Source organism: Uloborus diversus, chromosome 3, assembly GCF_026930045.1.
Source record: "Uloborus diversus isolate 005 chromosome 3, Udiv.v.3.1, whole genome shotgun sequence".
NCBI lineage: Eukaryota > Metazoa > Arthropoda > Arachnida > Araneae > Uloboridae > Uloborus > Uloborus diversus.
Genome location: NC_072733.1, coordinates 202,302,570 through 202,323,440, shown reverse-complemented (window position 1 = coordinate 202,323,440; position 20,871 = coordinate 202,302,570). Strand labels below are relative to the sequence as shown.

The 20,871-nt window shown below is 33.1% G+C and overlaps 1 protein-coding gene across 1 annotated transcript in view; it reads right to left on the bottom strand.

The window, feature by feature from the left end:
- Positions 1-20,871, bottom strand: part of LOC129219208 (kyphoscoliosis peptidase-like) — an 84,511-nt gene that overhangs the window by 25,217 nt on the left and 38,423 nt on the right. The window contains exons 4-9 of the mRNA XM_054853533.1: positions 17,926-18,072; positions 15,972-16,235; positions 11,087-11,353; positions 8,651-8,766; positions 2,390-2,494; positions 2,137-2,294 (exon numbers count right to left, since the gene is read on the bottom strand). Of these exons, the coding sequence (XP_054709508.1) occupies positions 2,137-2,294; positions 2,390-2,494; positions 8,651-8,766; positions 11,087-11,353; positions 15,972-16,235; positions 17,926-18,072 (1,057 nt within the window). The remainder of the gene's footprint in view (positions 1-2,136; positions 2,295-2,389; positions 2,495-8,650; positions 8,767-11,086; positions 11,354-15,971; positions 16,236-17,925; positions 18,073-20,871) is intronic.

The following is a 20,871-nucleotide window of genomic DNA, read 5'->3' as shown; positions in this document are numbered from 1 at the left end:
GCAAACTGGTTGCTAATGTACATTAGCTACCAGGCTTTCTTAAGAGGTTTTCCATCTCCAGTTCAGTCACTTCCTATGCCAAGCTGATGAGTTCTAATAAGCACGAAACTGCAGTCCTCGGCTGGAGTGACTAAGCTGGTGGAGTATTTCATGAAAGTTAGTTATTATCTGACAAAAGATGATTTGAAAAATAGGTTTCTATTTAAAAATTCAACCTGATTTACGCACGTGAAAGTGTGAAAGATGGAGATAAATAAAGGATTTTTTCCCTCCAGTTTACTTTCTACTTCAGGTTTAAGATTTTTTTTACAAAGCAATATACTTGTTATACATTTCGTGCACTAACCATTTTTCGGAAAGATCTCATGCGCACATATTGTTACAAATCCTGTAAATAGTAATTATTGTAGTAACGTAACCTGTAAATAGTTTCCCGTAATGAATATACAACCCCTTTTCATATGGCTAAAGTATACGACCCCCTATTTCCTTTTTGTTCATTGATAAAATTTGATAACGGTCTACTATTTTCCAGAAGCGTGTGGAATATTTGACAGATTTCTTTTCGGTGTGTATATAAACCGTTACGCTGGATAAAGAGGGGAGTTTCGATTGAGATTTCGAACTGAGAGCGTATTTGCTCTGTTTATAGCGAGGCATTTCGCTGTGTTGTTTTCGTATTTGGAAGTAAATACGTGTGTAAACGTTGAGTTTACGGTGTTGAGTGATATTTGCTTAATTGCTGATGATTAATTTAGCAGTTGTTCACGATTTCTCCTGTACATAGAGTAAATAAAGCTCCTGTGTTTTTATCAAGAACTGTGTCATCCTTTCAAGAAAGTTGGAAGCCGCACCGAATCCGTTACAATATGTTAATTTCCCTTAAAGCACCTAATGTTTTCGGACATGTTAGTACTTTTATAATACTCACTTCAATGGAACAATATATAACTAAATTCATCGTAGGAAAAAAATGATTTTTCGATGTAACAGAATATCAAACCTTTGGGACCCTAAAGTATTTTGTTATTCTTCCTCTACTGGTTACAGCACTACTCACGTATCTCTGATTTTCACTTTACGTGTACTGAAATTCGATTTTCTTTTTTGAAAAACATATTTGACGGTACTCTTTCTACTGCGAAGTCACGTACTTCCGTCATATTTTCTGCCAAATTTTCGACACATGAGTGCTTAAAGTCCACATCAGTGCATACTTTCAGTCGGTTCGAGCGTCTGTGTTCCTCCAGTTTTTATTCAATGGAAAGAAATATAAAAACGAACTGAATTTTATAATAAAACCTTTCATTGAAAAGAAAATGAACTGAATTCTCGGCTGTGTATTATTTGACAGCTCTGTTCCAATATTATTTTTTATTTAATTTATTTTTTATATTTTTTTACCCCTTTTGGGTTCGAATAGTATTTTTTGTTTGACTTTTTTATGGTCGTACAGTAATATGGTACAGTAATCTCTCTCATTCATATATTATCTTCAATGCCTGTTGTGAAACGGATCAGAAAGGAACTTTGAACTGTTTTCTGTTTTTAATTATTCAATTCTTTATTTATTGTGATTTATGCAAATTTTGTTCTAAAGCAATTTATCTGGCAGGTGGCACCAGATAAAATAATATATTGTGTTGACAGGTCGTTTACTTTTTTTTTGTATTTGTGGAAGCGCAACTCTGCGCCATGCGTGTAGATGGCTGACATCAATAAAGTTCGTCTCTAGACATTTTGATTTAGTTCTGCATCTATGTGTTCCATATCACGTCTCACAATATGATCAGGGTGCAAGCGAGGAGTCTCCTAACAGTGCCATTTTCATACGTCCCTCCCAGTTGTACGTCGATTTTCATACTTGATCAAATTAATATAAAAATTAATGTATACTTAAACGATGTTTCAGTAAAATCGTTAGTTCCTAAAAATACAGTAAAGTTCCATAATTTAAAAGATTTTGAAACAAAAAAATTTATTAATAGTTAAAAACATTGATTATAGAATTTTACTGTAATTTACTCAGCGTTCTTTAAATAAATGCTGCGCTTACATTCAAGTCCGATACCATTTACAAATTTAGTGAAAAACCTGAATTAGTGAGTAACGAAGTTGGAATCTATTGTATCGTACCTGTTCCCCACGTTGTGTCAATGAAACGCCAAGCACCAAAAATAAAGACTGCATTCCAAGCATGCGTGACGTCTTCTCCAGGAACGAATTGATGGCCTGGCCGGTAATCATAACCTTTGGCGAAACCGTTTAGTGTTTTGACACGAATTCCAGCTATCCTAAAATTAAAATGACTCACAATATTGAGATCAAAATACAACGTATACGTCAAAAAAAAAAAAAAAAAAAAAGCATCAAATGACTGATATTTTACCTGCACATTTCTGAAAAAAGTTTGCAGTAATCTTTGCATACACCCTCTTGTCTCTGCAAAACCTCTTCTGCCGATAACTTGATATCCATGTACCTCCAATCATACCTAAAGCGAAATAAACAGCTATAAATCCATAGCTTGTCTGCGCATGAATTCAGACACGTTAAGGACTTTGCAAAAAAACCTACATAATTAACTACAATGTTAATAAAGACTAGGTAAATATTATTTAAAACTACATTGATTCCAATATTGTGACTGAAAATTTGATATTTGTATCAGCTTCTAACACACTCTATCAAAGAATTATTGTCAAAAGCACATGTTCGCGTGCATATGGCGACAAATGTAAAGTACAGTACAGTCCCGGAAACGCGGTGCTCGATAACTCGGCCCCAGTCCCAAAAACTCGGCCACATTCTGGCACGGCGATAAAATCTTGTGCAAAGACCTGTTATGAGCGTATACCCGAAAACTCAGCATTTTCACACCCTCAATCACTCTTTTGGTCCATATTAGGCTGAATTTTCGGGACTTAATTGTTTCTGGACATGATTAATCCGTTTTAAAAAACTTGATTTTGATAAAGACTAGAAAACTTCTGATTTTCGGAAAATGAAATTAATTTTAAAATGATCAATGAAACAATGTTTTTTGGTTTATGCACAATCCGAAGTAACCTTGAATTCGCTATTTCCTAATATTTTTTTTAAAAAACCTTTAGTGAGAGGCACCAAGCAAGTCGCATTTTGGCTACAGCTCGTAATTTACTGCTTTTAATACCAACTACTAGAGAAGTACTACCATGCAACCATTATATTACGAATTTGTATGAAAAACTGCATAATCAATATAAAAATATAAATACGTGTATTTTATCTCTGTGCGGTAATTTACTACCACATTACAATGTTTAAAATGTACAAATTGCAGTTAAAATTTCAGACACTGGCTTCTGGGTAATACCCTGAAGACAAGTGTTTTTAAACTGTTCAAAATTGAACGAAAATTATCAAAATTAAAAATTAAAAATGAAAACAAACTGTCCCAGCCAAGATCTTTCGATGAAAATAAAAGTTTGTTCGAGTAGGACTGTCCCTTAAAATAATAAAAGCGGGGGAGGACAGACAGATTGAGACATACATTTACCCGTCTCGTTCCTCCCAACCACCCACGGCAGGGGGTACCTTCATAATTTTTATTTTTTAATATTTATTTAGTTTTTATCTTTATCTGTGACTTATTTTTGTTTTTAGTGATACTTTTAAGCTACATCAAATACCGTTCATGTTTCTCGTCTTTTCCTTGTCTCTCTCTTTTTATTTTCACGGTAAAGTAGGTCAAAACCATTAAGATTGATAAAATTGAGAAAATTATGTATTCTAAATATACTTTTAGTTTATTTTTTTAACATATAAATGGAAAAAAGCTACATAGGAAAACACATTTACTATTTCCCATACATTTACCACTGACGCAGGCTAGAGATTAATTGATTGATTTTGAAGTGCAGTGAAAGCTAAGCGAAAATGATTTTATTGTGATGATGATTCACATTACAGAATTATAAACTGATTTATGAGATGAAAAATTTAAACGCTTTTTTTTACTTAAATAATTTATATGGAAACTTAATAGCGACATAGCTACCTTTTATTTTGCATTCTAATTTTTTTCTTTCTTTTTTTATTGTCAACTATTAAACAAGCTTTCTGAACAATTAGTTGCATACAAATTGCCCCATCTTCATTTGTTTATTTATTTAATTTTATTTAGATTCGAAATGGTACATTGGAAAAGAAACTTTCCGTTATTTATCTCTACTATTTTTACTTCCTTTTTCAAAAAAGGAAGTATTGTATTCGCGAAAAAAATTTCACTCAAAAATCGGCCTTAATTTCCGTTTTGCTCACCCCCGAATGAATGTTGAGTTTCTTTTTAACCGACTTCAAAAAGGAGGCGGTTATCAGTTCATACCGTATGTATGTTTTTTTTTGTTTGTCCACTCATAGCGTCTCACCTAGTGAACAGATTTCGATGATTCTTTTTTCAATGGATAGAGGATGGCTCAACTTAGGTCCCATTACTTTGTTTGACCATATTTGTTCTTCAGAAAAAAAGTTATGGGCAAAAAACACTAAATTTCCCTATTAAATGATTAAAATCATATTGTAGCAAAGTTCGCACTTTGCATCCGTGGATAACGGTGGCTCAGTGGTAGAATTCTCGTCCCCCACACGAGCAACCCGGGTTCAAATCCCGACTAGGACAAAGTGGATTTTACTAAAATTTCGCTTCTACTATTTCCCGTATTTTCTCGAATGTTCTATTAATTTCTGTATCATTTCAAGTCTGGAAAGTTCCAGCACTTTTTCAAGTTGCATATAAGGAGATGTAACGTTCATTCGTGGTTCTGAATAAAGATCTCGAGTTGAGACTAACGAGTATTCGCTTCATTTGGCTTTCACATTGTCTTCGCTATCTTCATCTACGCGGCAATATGAAACCCATTGTTATAAAAGTTTGGTGCCATATAACTGTAACATTAATTGTAATGATAATTTTGAATAAAAGCTTTTCTAAAGCAATACAGTGATATAGAGCCGCACTTCTTACTAGGTAACTTCTTACTTTTACTGAAATATCTACATTTACACTAAAAAGAATGAAATAAAAAAATTTTGAAAAAAAAATAGAACCGACTTCAAAATTGCTCTAAAAAGTGAAAAATAATTTTATTCTTTAAACACCATCTATAATACTTTTAAACATAATTTTTGAAGTTGGCGCAAAAACGATCAATAAAATCATTCACAGCCATAACTCAACTACAAGTATAAATTTAACCAGGTCCAGTTTCTTCACTACCACATGCATTACGCATTGATGACAGCATATTTGAGTAACGATATAAATGTTTCGTTCCTAACTTTGGATGATATTTTGATAAAAATATGAACGAAACATGGTTACAATGGATTTTACTTTTTGTTTTTGCGCCAACTTCAAAAATTATGTTTAAAAGTATTATCGATGGTGTTTAAAGAATAAAATTATTTTTCACTTTTTAGAGCAATTTTGAAGTCGGTTCTATTTTTTTTTCAAAATATTTTTATTCAACCCGACCACACGTGGATATATGCCTAGAAACGTACAGACACCCGATAACCATTTTGACAATCCTCGAGTTAATTACAACGGGTTTTCTCGTGACGTCTGTATGTACGTATGTATGTGTGTATGTGCGTATGTATGTCGCATAACTCAAGAACGGAATGTCCAAGAAAGTTGAAATTTGGTACGTAGACTCCTAGGTTTTCATTATGTTAATGCGTTTAAATAAAAAAAAAGAAGAAAAAAGATTTTAAAACGTTCCCAGAAAACAGTTCTTTAATAGTTGAAGTTTACCGAAACATAATTCGTAATAGCTTGAGAGAATGAATTTGACATCAAGTTTATTTCAAAATAATGTAATTAAAAGTGAATTGTTTTTTTAGAAATCTGTTTTATATGTTAAAAAAATACAGGGTGTCCGAAAAGTCCTTGACACGTTTAAAAAATTCATAGAAAACCAACAAATTGTGATGAGTTTGAATTTGAACCGCAATGAATTTGCGATTTGCACCATAATACTTCACAGGTTCAAGAGTTTTTATGACATCGAAAAAATGAAAGGGGAAAAAAAGAAGAAAAAAAAAGGCATTTCGCAGCCTGGGTGTCAGTATATGCTATGCTTGTAATTCTTCGTTTAGTAATTTTCATTCCTTTTTGCGTTTTCCCATGTCAACAAAAACGATTTAAAAGTTACTTTTCTTCTTCTTTTTTTTCCCCTTTTAATTTTTTTTCGATGCCATAAAAGCTCTTGAACCTGTGAAGTATTACGGTGCAAACTGCAAATTCATGCGACAATTTGTTGGTTTTCTGTGAATTTTTTAAATGTGTCAAGGACTTTTCGGACCCCCTGTATAATTGAACGAATTTGCAGTCTAAGCTTAAAGAGGTATACTATCCATCTGATGCTAGGAAGATCTATCGTTTAGTTCTAGGGAAAATTTCTTGCATCTTTTGCTTGAGGTCTGAGTAAGAGAGAATATGGAAAAACCGCAAGAAAATTTTGCATAAGTCAAAATAACAAAAATATTGATTTTCCCTCTTAAAAGTTTAACTTTTGTGGTTGTGGAAGGAATTGGTTCAAGAATGTCTTCAGAAAACATCACGCCCAACAGAAACTGATTGCAAAATAAATGAGATAAATTACAGCATACTATTATTTTCCACCTTAAATGACCAAGTGGAGTTTAAGTCAGTTAATAGCAGTTTTAATTTAATTATATCTCATCTAACTATTCCCCGACACTATCATCTTATTTTCTGGCATATGTTTATATATGTATTAAATAAAAAAATATCCACCGTTAGAGAATTTAAAATATACCTAATAGTCAATATCCTTTTGTTATGAGAATACACCATATTTAGTTTAATATTTTTACAGTTCACGAAAACAGCCCAAATAACTAACGTTTATGCTTAACATTTTATATGCACTTGTATGTAAAAAAAACGAGCTGATGTGTGCATCACATGACTTCCTTTTACGCCAATTTAATGATAATAGTGCCTTGGAGTAAGCAAAGAAATTTTAAATATTTTTACCACAAGTTTGTTGCGAACTGAAGCAAAAAAAAAAAAAAAAAAAAAAAAAAAAAAAAAAAAAAAAAACGTTTTATAAAGATTAATTTTCCTAATATTGGACATTTTAATGTGATTCAATGGTTTACTCTCTAAATATCGGAAATAGTAGCCAAAATGAAACCAGAAATAAAATAAAAAAACGCTAAATTTGTCGCCAAGTTGGCGAAAAAGCTTGGCGACCAAAAACTTCGCCATATATCGCCAAGTGTTTGCTAAATTGTAACACCACTTGAGTTTGCATTGAAATTAACAACCCCAAAAAAGGTGTAAAAGACCCCCTTTGAAACATCCGAATGCAACCAAAAGGGGAGGTGCACAACTAGACCCCACTAGAAGTTTACGTACCAAACTTCAACTTTCTAGGACATATAGTTTTTGAGTTTTACGAGATACATACGCACATACGTACATAAGCACTTACATACCTACATACAGACGTCATGAGAAAGTTCGTTGTAATTAATTCAGGGATCGTTAAAATAGATATTTCGGATGTTTATACGTTCTTAGGCATATATATCCACGTGTGGACGGGCTGAAAAAAGAATTAATATTCATTCGGGGGCGAGCAAAATAGAAATTAAGGCTCAACTTTGGGTGAAAATTTAATCGCGAATACAATACTTCCTTGTTTTTACTTCATTTTACGAAGTAAAGGAAGTCCCCATTGATAATCTATACTAATAAAATCTGTGTGTCTATAACTTGAACTCCTCCAGACTGTCTATATCTACCAGGTCAATACAGGTATCGTTGGCTACAGAATATTCAAGGGAAGCAGCTTCACCCTTGTCTCATCCCTTTAAACATTAAGTAGATGAACATTCTTGATATTCTGAGGTCATCTGGGGTAAAAGCCTTAAAACCATCTATTGTAACCCGCTAAAGGCGATGGTCAGTCACCTCAGGTGGCGAACGGGGGTTGGCGAGCTAATCGAGCAGGGTGAGAAGCTTCCTAGCATAAAATAAAATGTGATTATGCCTTTTATTTTCAGGTTTTCAGCACTGGCTTTTAAAGGGAAAAGAAATTGAAAAGACGAGAATTTCTGCCGTACTTACCGGGTTTAGTTAAAATAATTTATTGCTCTGTATTAGGAATATTTTTTGCTTATTAAAATTTTCATATTATGATTAAATAACCAAAACGTGCTACTGACAAATGCGATTTTTTACAGACATTCTCTAATTAGTTAACGTAAATTGTGCCTGAATTTATGTTTCAGATTTGATTTCATATATTGAACAAAAAGGGGGGGGGGGTTGTTTTTTTATTGGTGAAAAATAAGAATTCCACTGCAGCAAGCGTAAATCAATTTTTTCTCTCACAGATTGTTTTTCCACAACTCTTAGAAAGAAACCTAGTAAGATATATTCCCTTTTTTTTTTTTCTCGAAACGAAACAGCGAACCAAAAAAATAAAAGACATCTTACTTTCTGCAGATATCATAAAAAGATTGCTGACGGCCAACCATAATTATTTGATGAGCATTAGTATTTTTTTTCCTTTCTTTATTTATCTTCTTTTTGGCTGTAGAAATACATTGAAAGAGGGAAACTGTTACTCACGTGATATTGGCTGCAATCCATCTGAAGAAAGCTCGCACAAGCCCGGTTTCATTTTCGACACCAGTTTTTAAATAATTGACAAGGGTACGCACATTGACTAGGGCCGACTCGGGAACCTGAAATCACAACAAATCACAATGTAATTAAAATTGGCAGTTGAATGATTTAATACAATTTCGCTTAATTTCTTATTCATGGCAGTGTTATCACTTTCGTACTGTGTATGAAGTAAATACTGTGATTGAAGCATTGTTGGCGCTAATTTTATGTTTTAAGCTCTATTGGGGAACATTTAACTGAGATTTTTGTAAATTAATCTAACATTGAATTTCTATGAATATCTTCTTATAAATTTCTTTAAACATGCATCATGTTTAAAGTAACTCATATCGTAAAAAAAACATGAGTATTTCATGTGTAGAAAAATTCTGAATGATCAGTACAGCTACTTCTTCCAAAAGTATTTTTAATTAAACCTAACGTTGTCAAGGTTTATTATTCTAAAACAGAAGTGGTCGCCAAAGACTTTTTTTCAACTAGAAACAAAACACAATCCTTTTGAATGAATTATAAATATTTTCTTCCTAACATTTATGCTAGCAACGATACCTTTTCGCATTGTTACGAATAATTACAATTCTAAGAAGTTTAAGAAAAGCGATGATAAGTCCTTTTATTTCTTTTGATCAGCTAAACTATCGTTATTTCTAAAAGTATTTTCGAAAAATCCCAACTTTTATCACTTACTCTTCCCTATATTACACTATAGGGTATCTGCACCTACCACTACACGTATTTTAATCGGTTGGACGTCGTCTTGAAGAGTTTTTTTTTTTTTTTTTGATGCAGTCCAGAAACCGATTAGCTCTTGATCCAGTATCCCCAGAGGTGTTGGTTTGGAATAGGAACTTGGAGGATATTGTGACCACGAACTCATTTTAACGTGCCACAGTCACCATTAGCGAACACGGAACCACCTATCCTTGCGTTATATTTGATGACCGAGATATTCTTTCTGTTATTTTCGAGAAAACTGTCGAAGTCATGCTTTATCAATGTTCCATGCAGACCAATGTTTTTTGGATAATTTTGTGGAATTAAATAACGTAATAAGATGCAGGAAAATACTTTGGAAAAGTGATTCTGCTCTTTTTTTCAAAATCTGGTATAGCACCAAAACACAACTTATTAAATCTCAAATATCAGATTGAATACGTAAAGTAAGAAGATTCTAGAGTAGTCAAGTTGCGTAGTAAAATTTAAGCCCTCAGCTAAACACTCAAATTAAAAGAGTCAAGTTGTGTAATCTAAATCAAGAAGCCCGATGATTTGGATTATGATCGTAATACCCTTCTCCTTTACGTGATACTCAGAAATTTAAATGTCTTCATATCTACGAAATCTCGTACAATACTGCCGTGAGCAGGTAAACCGCAGTAGCTATAAAAATGAGTTTGAGATATTTCTAGAAACACGACTTTGATTCCTCTCAAACAATAGTAGAGTGTTGGAATTTGATTTTTTATTTTTTGTGCTTTATTTTTAGTGGAAACCAAATATGGAAGTTTGTACCATGAAGCTAATGTAAAATGTTGTTGTTGTTGTTGTTGTGTGCCAGCTGAGCTGGCCATTTGGGGTGCGCTGCTTCACTTTTCCAACTGTACCGTAATTTGGTGTGAAGTCCGACTTCTACAGTACACACACTGTTAAAAATTTTCCGGAAAATTTACGGTAATTGTTACTGGCATCCATGTTGCCAGTAACTATTACCGTAAAAATCAAATGTTACTGTAAAATTTTACGGTATCCTCGGTAGGCCGCAGCAACCAATTGGCGCTGGGATCGCTTATTTCTCCGGTATAAATTACCGTAAAAATCAGCGATGCATCGGCGATGCAATTTTACAGTAACAATTACCAGAAAATCTTCCTGAATATTTTACAGTGCACATGCCATAAGGACCCGTTTATAGGGTAGGCAACCATTCACAGCATAACAACACATTCACACAAACAAAGGAGAAGGACAGGAGAGAGAAAGTACGTCCATGTCCGAGCCGGGATTCAAACCCGGACCTTCCTGTCGCAGTCAGACTTCTCTGACCACTAGACAAAGTAGGCGGCAGCTAAAGTAAAATAAATGGCAAAAAATGTAAAGCAGTGCAGTTGTTGCTGTTTACTGTCCGTTCTCGAAAGCAAAGACTACCACTCAAGACAGATTCCATTTCAAAAAGGGGCGATAGGTTGAGGATGAGCACTTACCGCTCGCACTTGCTGTCTTTGAATACGTTATTTTGAACCTTTTACTTCCGGGTTTCCCTCCCTATTTTGATAAAATCACAGCAGACCTGACGCACGCGCAAATTGGCGCTAAGTCTCGGCTTAGGAAAATGAACAGTACCAGCCGAGGAAGGAATATATCAATCGATGCTCTTACCTGAAGCGCATGCAAATCTATTTCGTTAAAGACAGACATGCATGGAATCATTTCCTTCTTTTTACAGGGTGGAGGTCGTGCCGCAAACTCTGGAGCTTCGTCAGTAATAGGGTCATTGTCAGTCTGAATCCCAGCATCACATTTCACTACCAAAGGTTCTGCGTAACCCCCGAGGAATCGACCGTCGATTTCGGAATCGCTACGCATCGAATCCTCCACGTCTTCCAGAAGTCGAGCAATACTCTCGTGGATTGCCGACTTTGACACCTGTAATAGGACGACAGTCGCAGTTAATTATATCTTTATTTACAGTAGAAAGAATAACAAAAGAATGAAAATGATCATATGTAAAATCCTGAAATAGTATCACGGTAATAGTATTATTGTCAATCTAAAATCAGCGTACATCGTCTGCGTTTACTCACATGTGATTGAAATCTTAGTGTCCAACGCTATAAGCGTTTTTAAAAAAGTATCCGTGTATCCGTTTGAAAAGAAATCTTTAAAGAAATCTTCTTGAACACAACAAGCGGAAATAATTAAGTAGTGTTTATTTGCTTGTGAGATCGATTTTTAAAGAGCGAGTGAACCAATAAAAAGCTAAATAATTTAGTATTATTTCATAGAGTTTTCCTTAAAGAGACATCAAGAAAGAAAAAAAAATCTTTCGATATTGCCTCGTGTGAATTAATCATACTGGGATTAAAAAAAAAAAAAAAAAAAAAAACAGCCGCAGCAAAAATAATTTTAGAAGCGAAATATTAGCTTTCGACACTCAGATTGTTATAACGTTAAATAAACACAAAATCCAGATGTATCTTTATATTTAAATATAACTATGGACCATTTTAAACACTTTAAAAAAAACACAATCCTCTTTGCGACAAAACGGAATCCAATTTATAAGTTTTTTTCTCATCATGAAAAAGATTCCTTTACTAAAGCACGATATACAATCTCAAAATTTTCTAATTCTAATATCTAAATTTAGAAACCAAGAAGTTAATTTCGGCGAGGAACAGAAAGGAAAAAAAGTGGAAAAGGAACGAAAAATTTGAAGTAGAGTTGATTTCTTATATATTACATAACTGCATGATTAAAATATTGATTTTACACACATAAGGGTAATCGAAAAATATTTTCGCAAAATAAAAAATAACTGCTTCCTTTTGATTTGAATGTTTAATATAGAAACTAGCTGGCGCAATGTTCCAGAAGTAGTACTGAATGGCATTTGATCGCAAGTGCAACGGCTTTCGGTTGATTAAAAACTTTCGTATCACTGCCCTTTGACAAAAATGGAAAAATGACCAAGCGTAACGAAGGTCAGTTGATTCAGTATCTGATGCAGTTACTCTTGGTCGGTTAGTTCAATAGATTAGTTAATAAAAGTAGACCGTTTGTCACCACAGCTTTTGTGGTGCATTTGAAGGTATTAAATTACTCTAACTAGTGGACTAGCTAAAGCGGTTATCATAAATGAATTGTAGTTGAACTTTCATACATTTTTTTTTTTGACAAACTTATGTTAATTTTATATGTGCTTTGAAACGAAGCATAGTTGAACGGCTTGCAAAATAAAAAATATATGGTATTTTAACTAGACTGTTCTAGACTTCGGTAAAGTTATGAACGTTAAATAAATTTTATATGTTAGAGAATGAACTGAATCAATATCTTCGTAATCTTTTTGTAATATCTTCGTTTAGTTTGCAGAGTAAGTAAAGAAATTTCCACGAAAACTAATAAGGCTTCCGATTATAAGAAGACTAGATTTTGAGGCAATTATAGTTATATTTAATTTAATAAGGTAAACTATTTATTCATTTTTATAAGGATGCAATATTTATGTAACGTTTTAAAGACCAAGATATTGTAAACTTAATAAAAATATTAATATTTATCAACGCTTTTTACATTCATTCAAAAATATTATAAATTAATGAATGTAATGATTGAAAAAGTTAAATATTAATTATTTGGTTAAAAAGGTAGCACAAGTATGCGCTGTCAACAAAACTAGTCATATGAAAACTTAAGACAAAAAAAAAAAAAAAATTGTCGCAAGTCAAATATCAAATGACCGCTGTTCTGTGCTCACATACAGGTAGTTATCAAAATAATGGAAACACCTGTGAATAAAAGTGACATTTTTGAATGTGCTTCGTACGTAATAAAGAATAAAACTATATATATATATATATATATATATATATATATATATATTTAATAAATAGCAATGTACATATTCTGGTAGTATATGGTCGATTAACTGAAGTTCTGGACGTCTTGGATTTCTTTCAAGCGCGTGAAATATCGGAGCTCTCAAATTTTAAAAGAGACCAAATTGTTGGAGCGGGTCTAGCTGAAGCCAAGTGTAACTAAAACATCTCAACTTTTTGGTGTTTCTAGAGGTACAGAATCTAAAATCATGACAGCATACACGCAGCGCGGTAAGACAATCTCGGCAAAGCAAAATAGTGGACGGAAGGAGAAGCTTAGTAAAAGAAACCGACGGTATTGAAGAGGATTGTAATGTCTAAAAAGCGAGCAATATCAGCAAAAATGACCAGAGAACTCAATCACCATCTGGATTCACCAGTGTGAGTGATTCGAGTCAGAAGGCACCTTTATCAACAAAACATTTATGGCAGAGTAGCGATTACCAACACACTTGTCACAGAGTGTTTCCATTATTTTGATACCTACCTCCATTATCCCAACTCTTAATTCAGAAATAGCTACTAAAGCCTATTTATCGACTAATTAAACCGTAGTTAAAAGCAGATTTTTAGTTTTCTTTGCACATTTGTTCTGAACAACTGAAAACTTGCCTTTTTCTTCTACCGACGCAAAGGTAATAATTTTAACCTAACCGACTTTTATATTTATGAATTAATTCAGTATAAGTACATTTTTTGTAAATGTACTCTGAAAGGTTTGATATACTAATTTCGTTCCCTTAGAGACTTTTTCGTATGCATCGGAATAAAAGAAAAGTTCAAAAGCTTTGACGGAATGTAGCATCAATAAAATTCAATATCAATGACTGGATTGTACCATCAAAATTTGAAAACTTGTATTTTTTAATGCTTAATTCATTTTGCTTTATAGGTTCTACTACATAATTAAATTTTTCGTCTTAAAAAGTATGATTAAAGAAACTTTATCATTACGTTGGTAATGCTTTACTTCTAATTTTATGTACGTGTTTTTTTTTTGAAGACTCGAACGGTGGCGAAATGAAAAGTAACATAAAAATCAGATGGCGCCGGCTGTGTTCGCATGTCTTCAATCAGGTCCATCACTTCAAAGTTTTCCGGGGAGGGGGGGGGGCAAAGGGTATGTACTCAATGCATTTTATAGGAAAAAACACAGAAATACATGCAAAATGCACATTAGCATTATATTTATTAAATTCATGATCGCCCAAATGACTGGGCCCGTCTTTAATATACCCATCTATCACGTCAGGTTGCAGTTATTAGTTTTAAGAGCATATTAAGCACGATCCAGTAATCTATTCAACGATTCAACAATACATTAAATTGCATACTGTAAGTTGCCGTTCGTTTTCTGCTTTCTAAGGAGTGCAATGCAGCAAAAATTCGTCAGCAAATGTATAATGTGTATGGTAAAACTTTTATTAGTAGCAGCAACGTGCGGAAATGGAGTTGAAATTTTAAACGAAGACATACAGCTGTTCATGACGCATGCTGGCCGACCCGTAAGGTCCAGACTTCGTTCGTACCAATTTCCATCTTTTTGCTCAGATGAAAACCTGACTAGGAGGGCTAAAGTATGCTCTCAGAAAAGAAAAAAAAAATGGCCGTAAGACCAGGCAGCTGCTTTCTATGACGAAGGCTGGGAAAAATGGTGCAACGCTACGATAAATGTCTCAATCAGAACGGTGAATCTAACATTCCAAACTAAACAGCTTTCATTGTCACTATAGTTTTCGCTCCAAAACCAATTGAATTAAGAAAAATAGCTCCTTGTAAATGCACAAAAACAAGTCCCAGAAATATGGACAGAGAAACGTTTACGTTGAAAATTTTTATGCATGTTTTAACAATCTTGACCTTCATTTTATGTGTTGTTTCATCTTGTGATTATATGTTTGTCATGAAGATGAATAAATTATTGTTCACACTTATTTTTACATTTAGACTTGTTTTTGAAAAATCTTTACGTGTCTGATCTTTGGTCCAGTCTTAGTCATCAGAGAAAAATTGAGCAAGTGTAAAAAATTAGTATAATATAGAGGCGACAAAACTGAGTCTGGAAAAGCTCAAAACTGCAAACATAAAACTCTCGACCTCATTATTTTATACAAACTACAATAAATCTCAGCAAAATTGTATGGTCGGAAAATATCCATAAATTGATAGTGCTATCCCTAGTCTGACTGTGTTGGATAACAAAATGGCGGTACAGGGAAACCTGCGTGTAAGTTCACCATTAGCCAGGGGTGTCCACCCCCCTAAAATCAAGAGCGCGCCCCTCCTAAATATCGCGAAGACCCCCCCCCCCAAAAGCTAGAGCCCCTTCAAAAAATGAGAAAAACACCCCCTAAAAATTTCAATGGCGCAGTCTGTGCCATGACCCCCCCCCCCCCCCGTAGGTGGACACTCCTGCATTAGCACTGCCATACTTCAGTGCTTAACTTAGACAGGTGGTCAACTCATAGAAGCTGCTACATATGGTGTTGGACTTATTCTATACCTCACAAAAGTGGTCAACTTGAGCAAGTGATCAACTTACGAGGGTGTTCAACGTAACAGGTTTAAATTTATTAAGAAATGTCTCGTAAAAACATTTCTTTGATTTAGATTTAACTGAAATTTTGCACAAAATTACCAAACAAAAAAGGAAGCCTTCTTACCTGCGAGGACTTAAGCCCCGTATTCCCGAGTTCCTTGTGAATGTGGGCGATGGGGGAGATGCTGTCCATGGATGAGAAAACGTTGGGTTCGATTCCCGCGGCATTGGCTGCCAGGGCTCTCGTGACGGGGTCTGTCTGCGACTCGAAATCCGCCATCTTCGATAACCGCTTGTTGGCAACAATTCCGAGTTTCTTACCCGATTTTGAGGTGTAGTCGAGTCGCCAACCGGCGCTCTCGAACTCCATCATAGAAATGCGATAAGTCTGAAAACAAGTACAAAAGTTAAAACAAAATTATTTTTATTTATATCTGATGTAAATGTATTCTGAAAAATAAACTTTGATAGCTATCTAATAAAGCACATGCGGATACGACTGAATAAAACATGCAGGAGGAAGCCAAGCAAAATGCACTTCTACACAAAACGAGGCAGAGAACTAATACAGGAGTCCGTCTTAATGAAAGATGCAGATGGCACACTGAAGCAGACCACTTGGTAATTTTGAAACAGAAAGGTCCTATTTAAACATGCATGAGGCAAAGTTGCACAGAAACGATGTTTATCAAATCATGAAGTAAAAGAAAACAAGAAACAAGCTGAATACAGAATGAAAGAAATTTACTTATAAATTACAACTAACAAAGTATAAAAAATGCATAAACAGCGCACATAAAAGCATAACACAACATAGCGAATGCGCAGAGAAAGACAGAGAAAGAAAATATTCTTGACTATACCTAATGCCCAAAATTATATTTACATTCACATAAAATCGCTGATTTTTACAGAAACTGAACTGTAATTGTATAATATTTTACGCAAAGGAATATTTTTGGAACACATAAATGTACTCCTTTTTTCATTTGGTTTTACAAGTATGACAAATATTTTTAAGAATAGAAAATTTGAGTATTAAAAAATTTTGTATACGTGGTATATCATACGAAGTATGATATACGAAAAACATATTCGTGTAAGAATATACTTTGAAATATTATTTATTGCATAAATTTCGATCGTATAATAGCTTATCATACCGGTTGTATATTAAGGAATTTTCCCCCATAGATTAGAAGTGTGGAAGGCTTTCTAGTTATTAGCCTTTTAATGATTAAATGTCATATTTCCTTTTCATGAGAGAGCTTCTCATGTGATCAATCATTTGCACTGAACTCAAGAGATAGATAAGTGTTCGGCACACAACTGTTATCTAAATTAGTTCAAATGTAGTTTTTCTCCTATCACCTATTAATAGTAATTGTAAGTCCAATTTGTGATGTGAAAGCTGAAAATCTGCTTTCTGATGTTAAAAACTGGATAAATAATAAACATACCCGGTGCGAAAAAAAAGAAGGAAAGAAAGGAAAAAAAAAGAAAAGTATTGTGTTAGAAACAATGAAAAAAAAATGTTATAAATAGAGAAATGTATTATTTACTCAATGTTTTCCGTGTAATAGGATAAAAAGGACTTTTAAGTAAGCAAATTTCATGAACAATAATGAAGAAAAATTTAGATAATTATTTTAAAATCCTTGTGAATAATAAGGCCGAAAATGAAACGTTTCATTTTAGAAACGTTCCGCCAAGTGTGATATGTGTTAGACTATCTAACGATCAAACAAAGATGAAAGAACAACTTAAAATATGATACGTATTGCAGCTGTAAAAAATACTAATTGAAAAAGAAAAAACGGAAGTAAATTTACTAAAGAAAAAGAACATTACCAAAATAGTACTAACAGAAAAAAAAAACAAGAAAAAAAAAGTCTAACGTTACAACAAATGCTGTCAGAAATAAGTCTTATAATTTGGTGAGCAAACCATCAAAAGAAAATTTATGTACGGAAAGGAGACTAAAAAAAATATGAATACCTGAAAAGAAAACTACAAGAATCTACAGTGTCAAGAAACTATAATTTCTAAGTGCAAAATCTCCGTACCGAGAAATTTACCTGTGTGCAGTGGTCACTAAGTGGTTTAACGGCTTGGACTCCGATATCAATCGTAATGATGTTGACTTCCTGAGTATCTAGTAACTGTCGCTTTTGATAAAATTTGACACTTCCACTTTTTTCGTTGTCAGTTTGCATGAGTACGCTCTGAAATGAAGGGAAAAAAAAATTGACTCATTAAAATGTTCTTCAATTTACCACATATTTCGAGCAATGGTGTATAATATTCTCTTTAAAGTATGCAGTTTCTTAAAATTATTTTTAGTGAATTAATGAGTTTAATACTTTTCTTTGTTCAGACAATTTAATGTTAGGTGGGTGGACCATGGAAGGCCATGCTCCTTTGTCGATGAATCGTCCCCATACCTTACAAGAACTAAAAGGAGAATCATCGAAGAGGTGAACGCCATTCCGATTCAAATGTGCCAAAACGCAGCCAGAAGCTTCCAAAATCGGCTACATCAGTGCATTGCTACTGGAGGCCACCATCTTGCAGATATCGTTTTTAAACGTTAATGTAAACAAACTGTTTGAAGTACCAAAGGTAATAAAAAAAATTACAATCCTCAATATTTATTAGTATTTTATTTATTGCTTTCCAAAATGAGGGTATACCCTGTGTAAAAAAAAGTCGTAGTTATTGTTCTAGGGTACATGGGCCTTACTAAGAAGATTTACAAATATTGGAAATATGAACACTTAGTTTTTAGTTATAAATATGTACCGGGAAAGTTGAAAACATGTTTTGTGTTTATAATATTATTATTTATAAGGGTGTTTCAACTTTCAAATTCAGACTGTAGAATCAAAGATATGAGGCAATGTAGTGAATGTCAAAAGTGGTATCACGAGGAGTGTATTGGTCTCACTAAAAAATACCTCATATTTTTATGCTCAGATTGTGATTAAGATATCCAAAATTATTATCCTTTTTAGTTAATAAGTTTGTTTTTGAATTTCAGTTATTATTTTCTTATATTTTTAATCTTACGAATGGTTGATTTCAAATATTCCTGACTACAAGACTGACTATGTGAGGGTATAATAATTAGAATATAATATAATAAGTAGAGTACTTAGTCTGTAGTGATTATTATTTTCTTAAATATAGAAAAAGCTTGTCATAGATGGTAACTGTTAGTTTGGCCTTCTTAGGAAACATGTTGGCCTTACAAAGAAGTTGTCTTATTTTTTTTCGACTTCCTCAAATTTATATGATACACAATAAAACAGTGTTAATTAATAACTTGTTTCTTTCATTTATGCAGTTACTGAACTCATAAAAACTGTTTATTCGTTACAGTGGCGTTCCACCTAATTTAAAATTTTAACGCTTTGTGTAATAAAGATAAGATTGTAATTAAAAGACTTCTTCAATATCTAGCAATTAAATTGCTTCTTCAAACATATTAAATACGACTAATAACAGTGAGTTGCAACAATCTTGTTCGAAAATCAATTCTGACAAGTTTTAAATTTAATAAACATATAAATGAACGACATAGCTCAACAAATTTGAAAAACACAAAGATTTTTGTACAGAGCTTTTATTTTTGTTATAACATAACTGACAATGGGACATGCATTAATTCTATGTAAAAAGCACACAAATACTGAAAAATTTGAATAAAGAAAAAACTTCCTATTCACAGTGTCAAAGCTTCGTGGGGCTTCTTATTTAGCAGAAAAAGATCGCGCAGCATTAAAGTTATTGAATAATAAAATAAAAAGAGACCAAAAAACACGCACAAGAGAGAAACATCAGTGAACAAACGTATTGTAAAGCGAATACTTTTTGCTCGTAAGAATGAAAAAAAAAAAAAAAAAGCAAATAAACACACAATTATTTATCAAAATAATAAAAAGGGGAAAATATATGCAATGCTTTTAATTCCTAGTCTAAAATTTATTTCAAAACTTCTTAGCTTATTCACTATTATGGTTTAAGCAATAAAGGAAAAAGAAATTTATATTGAAGTAACTCTGAGAAGAAATTGGAGTAGCTATGAATCCAAAGTCTCCTTTTAACTGTTGGAGGATGAGTAATTTTGTCAGCATATCAACATTATGCAGACTTAGTTTTCAAAGTATCCAATGAACGCAGAAACATTTAAAAAGTCTTTTATTATGTAAAAGATAATATATTTTCATATAAAAAGAACTTTTGAAGAATATGTGAAAGGTTACTTACGACTAAACTTATTATGTAAGAACTAGGAATAGAAGTAATACTTATAATTATAAATGTACTTAGCAATTAGCAAAGCTCTATTGTTCTAGTTATTTCCACTACATTGATACGAGTTTTCTATTACTTTAGATATTTGTAAGTAACTAAGCTAATATCCATTTCCTTTTCTAATATTTTTATTGGTCTTCTAAGTTTACCCACTAAAAATATTAACTGATTTTTAAATTAATCAGTGAAGTTTTACGAAAGCTTGACGAAAATTACAACAGAGATTTCATTTAGCTCTTTGAATTATGATTTAAAAAACGTTTATGTCGTCATCTCAGAGAAACCATAAGACATCTAATCCTAGAAATAACAGTACGATTTCCTACTGTTGCTGTGAGGCTATAATGTGTATGCTTTGGTACCAAGTATTATGGTACCAAGTTGAAATTCGCTCTTACAATTGTAAGTACCGCTCTCGGTTTTTATCCGTACTATGAAAATTAACAGAAAGGGGGGAGGGGAGAACATTAAGGAATATGACCAGGGGTTGAATGGATTACGAGTAGTTTTAACAAGCGAACATAAAATGTCTTTTTGAGAGCCAACTGATGGACCCAAGTATCCTAGTGAGCTGACGAGTGTTTTGTCTACTGAGTGAAACCACATGTTTTGTGTATTAGTATAAAAATTTTATATTTTTCTCATTTTAGTTATTCTTAGTTAAAAAAATATAATTCAGTAGTAATCTACAAAATGTTGAGCTGTTT